Raw genomic sequence first — 9998 nt, 5'->3', positions numbered from 1 at the left:
TCTGTCTGGTGATTGACCTGACCTGGAGGCTACCTGTCCATCGTCCAGCCTGTCTCATTGTCAAGGATGCTTTCTCCTGATGGCCTCTGGGTGATCAGAGCCCAGGGATACCCATGAGGGTGGAGCCCACCAAGCAAAATCCACATGGTGGCCATACAAGGGAGACGAGGTAGATTGCAAGTTAGAGAAACATCCAAGCATTCTTTTTAAAAATTATTTATTTATTTATTCATGAGACACAGAGAGAGGCAGAGACACAGGAAGGCGGAGAAGCAGGGTCCCCCCTGGGAACCCGATGTGGGACTCCATCCCGGGACTCCGAGATCATTCCCTGAGCCAAAAGCAGACGCTCAGTCTCTGAGCCACCCAGGGTCCCACAGCCAAGCATTCTGATCCATGAGAAAAGATTCCAAAAGCCCCATGATTTTCTCTCCCAATTCCCAGATTTTCATCTTTCCCACCTCTCCTTTGTGCGTTATTTTCCAGAAAAGCCACATTTGTAGGGCTGAGAGCAGGCACATGTTCCCTCTGGACATTCTTTGATCTTGGATCACCATCCCTCAGCACCTAAACAAACTAGAACTAAGTCCCTTTCCCCTAGCTCAACCCGCATAAGTTGCTGCAGTAACAAACTTGTGAGGAACAAAAATGAAAACCAGGATCAAATCAGGAAAGCAAATATTCAAGCTCCTAAAACAATGATGACCTTTCCTGTCCACTACTTGACACTCAAAGATTCCTGCTGCATGGACAGGAATTGAGAAAGGTTTGTTGAGTTAATTAACGAAATCTAGAGTTACTGAAGTGTAGCCATGGATGTCTCCACTTGCACCGCCACAAGGGTCATGGGTCACAAAGCATCCATTTCCTTATTCGTGGACTCTGTTTGTGCTGATGGACCTACCTGGGGACATTGATTTGCAGCCCCAGACACATGAACCCACCACTGTTCATGGACACAAAGAGTGGCCTGACATGTCACCCACCTCAGGTGCCGTTCTGATTCCCCTGTTAATTCCCACACTGTAAACATGGGTCTTGATCATGGTCCCTTGGGTGCCAATTTTCTGCATTTATGTGTTCTTTCTAGGTGATATCAGTGCTTAAAACAGCCCAGAGCTACAGGGCTGACTGGTGTTCCCAAGCAGAAGATGGGGTATGTCTCATGACAAAATACTTGAGTGTAAAGCTCACTCAGACTCCTGATGCAGAGTTGTGGGACGAGAGTCAACAATGCAGTAAATCCAGAAAGAGGAACAGGACATACCTGAAGTCTATGTGGATCCATCCCGAAAGGCTAAAGTAACCACTATGATGCTGTGATGATGCCACGAGAAAAGGGGGGAAAGAGCTATATTCATGGATTCATGGGACCATGACTACTTCTTGTTTGTTTGTGTCTAAAACCATTGTGGAGAGTACAGCTGTGGGTCTGAAGCCAAAGATCACGGTACTCACAGTACCCCAACTTGGAAATGTGACACACTTCTGAGCTGGTTATTCAGTACAGGGAAATACTCAATACAATTAACTATTTACAAATATATACACATATTAGAGAAGCTGGCCTGAAACAGAAACAGGTGACTACAGGAAATAGTCCATGACTACCCAGGCTGTGTGGTCATCAGACGGCAGGTGCTGTGGACAGAGGATCCAGGAACACAACCCCTCATTTCCCCCCAGAGCAATGGCTCACTGTCACTCCGTCTCTGTCTTCGGGACTGCAACTCCGCAGCCAGGAATGCCAAGAGGCACTGTGTGCACTCTCCTTGCTGGGTCCCCATTCATCCCTGACCACAACGCTCGGGCTCTCTTTCCTGGAGCAACCCTTTTCCCCAGGGACACACTTGCCCTGCTCCATCTCAGGCATCACATTTAGGTCCCTGGGAATCCTCTGCTGATTTTGCAAAAGTAGAAATTGTGGTCCAGTGAGTCTCAGCTGAGCCCAAGACCCTATAGGTGACATCTCTGCTGCTGCCTCTCAGCGCCCCCCGCCCCACAGCAAGCATCTGGCCTTCCACTTTTAATTCAGAATACTTGGAGCAATGGGTCCAATCCAATGGGTGTCTGTGGTTAAATAATAGACACCCTCCCAGGCAAACTTGTTTCAGCCTAGGGCCCTGGAGAAGTCAATGGGTACAGAGAAAGTATGAATTCCCTTGGCCAGGTGACAAGACGATTAACAAAAAAAGGCATGAAACATTTCCACTACTATGCCCATGTCAGGAAGCAAAAGAAAAAGAAAAAAAAAAAAGACTATGAATTTAGAACAAATTCAACACATAATTTTATTGGGGACATATTCCACACAAGGGACTCTCTTTGCCAAGGATACAAATACTAAAAAGACATGGACTTTGCTGTCAAACATCCAATAATTAGAAGGCAAGGGACACAATGGGGGCAGCAAGGCCTGGGGGTCAGGAATAGAATTGTCAAATGCAGGTTAAAGTGGTGGAAATTATCACCATGTAGACTGCCTCCACTTCTGACTGAGGGAGGGCCCACTGGAGGGAGTGACATATGATGCCTGTAATGGATAGAGGTTGTTGGGGTCATTTACACGGAGTTCAATTTTCAGACTTAAGATACTGAACCAATCAGGACAGGAAATTCCATTAAATCACGCTGAGCTGACACTGAGAACCGGTCAATAGGGAGGACTAAGGAAGAGTTGGCCACAGGGAGTGGCCAGGACGTCAGTGCTGAGCTGGGTTTAGGTAAGTGCTGGAGCCTGGGCGACTGAGATCCTGCTCCGAAGGGAAGTCTGTGCACTGAGGTCTCCAGTGGGCTTTCCTGGAAGAACAAGGAGGAGGCCCTCTGCAGCAGGTGGAGGGGAGGCTGCAGGGCGGAAGGGCATGGGCGGCAGGAGGGCTGAGGACACAGGGAAAGGTGGGGAGACACGTGGGAAAGAGCAGGAAGGGGGCTCCAGAGACTCACCAGCGCTTCCAGAGCCACCACACCAGGCCTGCCAGGAGCACTAGGGGCACGATCACCACCAGGAAGACTAAGCCCACGGAGTGGGGCTGCTCTGTGGGGTTGGGCACAGAGGGTGTCATTTCCCGTCCACCCCAGGTTGAACTGCACCTCCCACAACCTCTCTGCCCCTGTCACCCTCTCCCTGACCGACCGCCCTTCCTCCTTTCACTTCTCCCATCCCTCCTCAGAGATGGACATTCCACCTAACCCTCCGCATCCTCCCACATCTGCAGGACCCTCACCCTCAGCTCTTCCATTTCTTCAGTTACTAAAATTGTCTTCTTTTTGCTCTAGAGTCCCTAGATTCCCAAAAGTTTCATCAGGCTCCCAGCTCTGATGGATGTCCATTTACCATGTTGCCCAGCCAGGCCCCAGATCTTCCTCACCCCAGTGGAGGACCATGTCCTGGCCTCCTAGACTGCTGTGTCTCACTCGGCAGGACAGGCCAGCTGCCTCCTTGGCTTTCACATCCAAGAACACCTGAAGGTACCATGTCCCATCATCATGGGGCAGGACGTCACCTCGCTGGGTGCCCTGCTGCTCCTGTTCACCCCGCATCCACATCACCCACACAGGCTTGGGGTAGAAGCCAGAGACATGGCACACCAGCAGCAGACGGCCAGGCCCTGGGCTGGGGCCAGCGGACAGCCAGGCCTCGGGCCGCACTGCAGAGACAGGACAGGGATTCACAGACTGAGGGGAGGTGCTCACATCACGTTAGACAGACACAACTTTCCACCTCTTGAAGCCCATCACCATCACCCCCTCTCCCTCCTGACTCTCTCTTACCCTGAATTTGAGCACATCATGCAGATTTCTGAGCCCAGGATGCAGAAAGCTTGGAGGGAGGGAGCAGGACTGACCTTGTCGCTGGAGATCCGCCTTCCCCACATCAAGAAGACTCGAGACATAACGCGGACAGTAGCCAGTGATGAGCTCATGTGTGAATTCATTGTCTTCATGGTATTGATTGAATACGCTGGAGGCCTGTTGAGCCCTACTTCCTCCCTTTGGAGATGGCCTCCATGACGTGTTCTGGAAATGTATAAGGTCTGCACCTTGATAAGCATACCTCATGAATCCTGAGAAAGGTTCTCCAATGCGCAGCTCACAGCCTATTTCCATCTGTACCTGAAAGGGATCTGGGGGAAAATGACTGAGTTACAAGACAGGGGGAAATAAAGAGATGAAATGACGTGAGTGGAAGCCATGGACGGTGGAAGTAGAGGGAGAAGTTCAGGGGATTGAATGGAATGGAGCACAGTTTGGTTTGAGGGGAGCCTCACACAAAGGGGAAGTGGTGGTCGCTGGAAGCAGAGGAAGAGCTGATTAATAGAGGAAGGAGCAAAAGTTGGAGGAGAAACATGAAGGATGTGGGCATAAAAAAGGGAAGGGCTTGGCAGGAGAGCTGGGCTAGAAACAACCGAGGGTGAAGGGAGCACAGGGGGTGACAGGGTCACATAAACAGACATCGCTGCTGGGATAGGATGGGGAGAAAAGTACACAGATCAAGGAGTCAGTCACAGAGCGAGGACCAGAGCTGCCTGGTTGGAGGCCAGGGAAAGGGGTGGTCGTGGGAGAACTAGTGGGACGGGAGAGCCCAGCCTGTGGCCAATGAGAGGAGCAGAAGCAGAAGAAGATGGGAAGCTTTTCAACAATCGGGGTCTGGCTCCACGCTCTGCCCACAGTGGTGGGATTCAGCTTCGTGATGGGGACACATGAGGTTCAGAAGCCAATGGAGCCTCTTTCCTGGAGGAAGAAGGATCCAAGGACAGACACACATACATCTGCCACCTCCATCCCACCTTCTCGTAGGTACCTGAACTCACATTCAAGCTGCCATTGGCTGACATGGTCATGGAAAACCAGATTATAAAAAATATAGTTTGAATAGAATAACTGATCTGCTTCCATCCGCTCTTCGTTGCTTAAGTCTCCCTGGGCCCACGGCCACCGGAAAACGAAAGTTCGATTCTTGTTGTCCCAGGCATGAATCTGCACGTCATCCAGCCAAACTGAGCCTTGATTTTGTGTCCAGGAACGGTTGTAGAGGGATGAGGTTCTAATGACTCGGAAGGAGACTGGTTCTTGGGAATCTGTGGGAAAAGGACAGATAGACTGAGGAAGAGGAGGACATTGGGAAGGAGAGGGAGTGGAGACTACGGGGCCGGGGACGGGACCCAAAATCAGGAGGACAGAGAAGCCATAGGCGTCTCAGGAGACACGTGCTGCCCCCGAGCCCGAGCCTCGCACCCATCCTTCAGGAGAGCACAGGGCCCTGGGGCCGGGGATGCTCAGAAAGGAAGCAGGCGGACTCTCTCCCTGCCCAGGTCTGTGCTGGGGAACCCACACACCCACACCACCCGTGCACACACACAGGGACAATTGCACAGAAGGACATATGCACAAACACACTAACACAAAAGAACCTACAAAGAAACACATACACACAAGTATACACACTCAGAATCACACACACACACACACACACACACACACACACACTCACACATGTGCGCCCACTGGGCAGGACCGGAGCTCTCACCATCTTCGCTGTCACCCTCCGGGAGGAGAACCACCAACCCCACAAGTTGCAGGAACAGCATTGTGTTTGCAGATGTTCTTTCTCTTGCAAAGTCGCTCTTTGACTTCTGTCCTCACACACCCACCCCCTCCCAGCTCCTCTCCTCTGACTTCCTCTGCACACACAACCCTTCCCTGAGTCTCTGCCACAATGCAAATGTGCTCCTCCCTCAGCCCTGGACACCTACTCAGTCTCACTTCCCCTCCTGCTCTGACTCCCCTCTGGCCTCCAGCTTCTCCCTGTCACCAGCGTCCATCCCGCCCCTGCTCCCTGATTCAGATGCTACAGAACAAGTCCCACGTGGCATGGAATAGTGGCCCCACCTCTCAGCCCTTTCTTCTCACCCAGACAGTAACCCAGGAAAACACCCAGCTCCCAGCACCAGCCCTGCACCTGCTGTCTCTCTGTCCCTCCTGCCCTGTGACACGCCCCCCCCAGGTATTTCCTTCCCTGTCCCACCCCCACCCCAACTCCTTCATATTTCTGACTTCTCACTGCTTGTAGTTAAAAACTAATCATCCAGGAAAATCTGAATATCTACCTGGTTTTATTAAGTGATTCAAGAATGGGGCAGCCTCCCACCTGGCAGGTGGAGGGGAGCTCCGAGCAGTGGTGCAAATGGAGGGTTTCATAGGAAGGAAGTTGGCAAATGAAGAGAAAGGAGTGTTTCGGGGAAGGTCCCTTACACTTAACGGGGAGAGCAGGGGGTCTAACCATGCGGATGACCTCCCCTCTGTGGGGATGGAGAGGGCGCGTGTGACAGAGAACCTCCCTGGGCCAAACCAGAGAATCCCTCACTGATGGTGAAGACTTTATTTCTGGGGGAGGTGGGAACTGCAGTTGGTTAGGGAATAAGCAAAGTTTGGGGACTTGGTCTGACCAGACACTGTCACCCATTTGAGGCTGGGATTTCTTTTTCTTTTTTTTTTTTTTTTTTTTTTTTTTTTAAATTTTTTATTTATTTATTATAGTCACAGAGAGAGAGAGAGAGAGGCAGAGACACAGGCGGACGGAGAAGCAGGCTCCATGCACCGGGAGCCTGATGTGGGATTCGATCCCGGGTCTCCAGGATCGCGCCCCGGGCCAAAGGCAGGCGCCAAACCGCTGCGCCACCCAGGGATCCCCGAGGCTGGGATTTCTTAACAGTCGCTCTGTTTGCTTGTCCAGATTCCCCCATGATTGCCTCTGTAAGAGTCTCAGCAACCCCCCAGTCCTCCATTATTCTTAGTGAGGAACCAGTAGGCATCATAGAGACCACAGGACTTTGCACACGTGAGAGAAACAGAGCATGAACAAGGTGGGGGGAGGGGAAAGCCTGCTCCCTGCTGAGCAGGGCTCAATTCTGGGACTCTGCGATCATGACCTGAACCAAAGGTAGACGCCTAACCCACTGAGCCACCCAGGCGCTCTTGATCGTGCCCTGATCCATCTCATAGTGTCCTTCTTTGTCTCTTGCTAAAGTCTTTCTTTAAAGTCCATTTTGTTCAATACAAGTATTGCTGCCCTGGCTTTCGTTTCACAACCATTTGCTTGATAAATGCTTCTCCATCCGTTCACTTTCTATCTGCACGTGTCTTTAGGTCTGAGATGAATCTTTTCTAGGTTTTGCATGTAGATGGGTCTTGTTTTTTTACCCATCCCATCACCCTGCATCTTCTGATTGGAGCATTTAGTCCACTTACATTCAATGTGATTATTGACGGGTTGGACTTAATGCCGTCTGTCACTGGTTTTGTGGTGCTCTGCTCCTTTGCCTTCTTGCTATATTCTCCCTTGGTTAACTCGCTTTCTTTTGTGATATACTTGGATTCTTTTCTCTTTATTTTTTGCATAGCTATTATTAATTTTTGGTTTGTGTTTATCATTTGCTTTGTATATAACAGCTTCCGTAGAGAACTGTCAATATTAAGTTAAAGTCACTTAAATTTGAAACCATTCCTTACTCCTTTCCCTCCCCGACCCAAATTTTTAAATATGCTGTCGTACTTTGCATCTTTTTATTTTGTGAGTCCCTTGACTAATAATTATGGATATTTTTACTGTTATCATCTTATTTTCCTTGGTCTTTGCTTTCCTTTCCACTCAGACTCCCCTTTAACATTTCTTCCAGGGCTGGGTTAGTGGTCATGAATTCCTTTCACATTTGTTTGTCTGGAAAACTCTGTATCTGTCCTATTCTAAATGATAGCCTTGCTGGATAGATATTCTTGGCTGCAGGGTTTGTTTTTTGTTTGTTTGTTTTCCTTTCACTATTTTGAATATATCATGCCACTCTCTTCTAGCCTACAAAGTTTCTAATGAGAAATCAGTTGATGCTTTTATGGGTTTCCTTTGCATGTAACTTTCTTCTTTTCTTTTTTATTTTTTTTTAAACAACAGGAAGATATCTCATTTCCTTTTTTTTTTAAAGATTATATTTATTCATAGAGAGAGAAAGAGCGGGGCAGAGACACAGGCAGAGGGAGAAGCAGGCTCCATACAGGAAGTCCCACGTAGGACTCGATTCTGGGTCTCCAGGATCACACCCCAGGCTGCAGGCGGCGCTAAACCACTGCACCACCGGGGCTGCCCAACTTTCTTCTCTTCTTTTGCTTATTTTAAAATTCTCCTTTATCACTAATTTTTGCCATTTGAATTAACATGCATTGTGGTGTAGACTCCTTGAGTTGATTTTACTGGAGGCTCTTTATACCTCTGAACTCTTGATTTCTGTTTCCTTCATCAGTTTTGCGAAGTTTTCAGCTATTATTTTCTCAAATAATTATTTGACCCCTTTCTCTCTCTTCTTCTGTGATCTATAATGCAAATATTTTTTATGGTTGATCGGGTTGCTGAGTTTCCTAAGCCTATTTTTACTTTGTTTTTCCCCTTTCCCTTCTTCAACTTAATTGCTTTTTATACCCTGTTTTCCAGATCACTGATCTGTTCTGGTTCCTCTATTCTGTTACTTTCATCCATGTATTTTTTATTTCATTTATTGAGTTCTTCAGGACTGATTGGATACTTTTTATGCTCTCCATCTCTTGGCTGAAGATCTTGCTTAGGTCATTTCCTCTTTTCTAAGGTCTAGCAAGTATCTTTATGACCATTACTTTAAATTTTTTATCAGGTGTATTACTTTTCTCCTTTTTACTTAGCTCTCTTGTTGTGAATTTGGCCTGTTCTTTCATTTGGGACATATTCCTCTGTCTCCTCATTTTGTCCAACTCTGTTTCTGTGTGTCAGGAAAGTTAGCTTGTCTCTTGCTACTGAAAGTAGTGATCTCTGGATGCCTGGGTGGCTCAGTGGTTGAGCATCTGCCTTTGACTCAGGTCATGATCCCAGGGTCCTGGGATTGAGTCCCACATCGGACTCTCCTCAGGGAGCCTGCTTCTCCCTCTGCCTGTGTCTCTGCCTCTGTGTGTTACTCATGAATAATATTTTTTTTAAAGCAGTGCTCTACTGAAGAGGAGGTTCTGTAGTGACCTTCAGTGGCCCCTCTTTTTCAGAATCTGGCACTTCAAGTGTGTCTGCAATGTGAGCTGTATGTGCCCTCCTATGGTGACTAAGCCACTTTACTTTGAGTCCTTTCATCTGCAATGAGTGAGTCTCAGCTGAGGCCAAGATCCTATATTGCCAGCAATCCCCAAGGTAATAGCTCTGCTGCTGTCTCTGAGCCATACAAATAGCAAGCATCCTGCATTCCTCCTTTAATTCAGGATACTTGGAGCAACAGGTCCAGTCCAGTAGGTGTCTGTAGTTACAGAAACCTGTAGAACAGAAACCTTCACAGAAAAACTTGTTTCTACTAAAAGACCTGGAGATGTCAACCAGAACAGGGAAAGCATGAAGACCTTGGCCACATGAGAACACCTATAACATGAACATCACCAAATATTTCCACTACTACAAACATGTCAGGAAGCAAAAGCAAAAGAAAACCTATGAATTTAATTAATATGAATTCAACATGAGGGGGGAGTTGCAAGGTTTTATTAGTTTATTTGAGAGAAAGAGAGATAAAGCACAAGCAAATGAGGGGCACAGAGAGAGAGAGACAGAGACAGAGACAGAGGGAGAGAGAATATCCAGCAGATTCCTCACTGAGCACAGAGCCTGGCACAGTCCTTGATCCCAGGTTCCTAAGATCATAATCTGAGCTGAAGTCAGATGCTTAATCAACTGAGTCAAACAGGCACCCATCAACACAGATTTTTATTAAGGACATGTTTCATGCAGGAGAGATTCCTTCATTTTTTTTAAGATTTTATTTATTTATTCATGAGAGACACAGAGAGAGAGAGAGACAGAGACACAGACAGAGACACAGACAGAGACACAGACACAGACAGGAGAAGCAGGCTTCCTGCAGGAAGCCTGATGTGGAACTCGATCCTGGGACTCTAGGATCACACCCTGGGCCGAAGGCAGGTCGCTGAGCCACCCAGCGATC

The 9998-nt window shown here is 48.3% G+C and overlaps 1 protein-coding gene across 2 annotated transcripts; it reads right to left on the bottom strand.

Annotated features, from left to right (window-relative positions):
* Positions 1-2255: 2255 nt before the first annotated feature.
* LOC121501315 (T-cell surface glycoprotein CD1a-like) lies at positions 2256-5691 on the bottom strand. Of its 2 annotated transcripts, none has more exons than XM_041773258.1 (6): positions 5492-5691; positions 4812-5078; positions 3846-4124; positions 3369-3647; positions 2944-3034; positions 2256-2799 (listed from the first exon to the last, which is right to left on the bottom strand). In XM_041773258.1, exons 1-6 carry the CDS (start codon positions 5586-5588, stop codon positions 2703-2705), a joined length of 1110 nt encoding a protein of 369 aa, XP_041629192.1. In that variant the 5' UTR covers positions 5589-5691; the 3' UTR covers positions 2256-2702. The 2 variants fall into 2 exon arrangements, with proteins under 2 accessions (XP_041629192.1, XP_041629193.1); XM_041773259.1 differs by having other exon boundaries at positions 5528-5691.
* Between the last annotated feature and the right edge of the window lie 4307 nt (positions 5692-9998).

The sequence above is a fragment of the Vulpes lagopus genome, chromosome 11 (assembly GCF_018345385.1).
Source record: "Vulpes lagopus strain Blue_001 chromosome 11, ASM1834538v1, whole genome shotgun sequence".
In the NCBI taxonomy this organism is placed as follows: domain Eukaryota; kingdom Metazoa; phylum Chordata; class Mammalia; order Carnivora; family Canidae; genus Vulpes; species Vulpes lagopus.
This window is presented reverse-complemented; position numbering and strand designations above follow the sequence as displayed.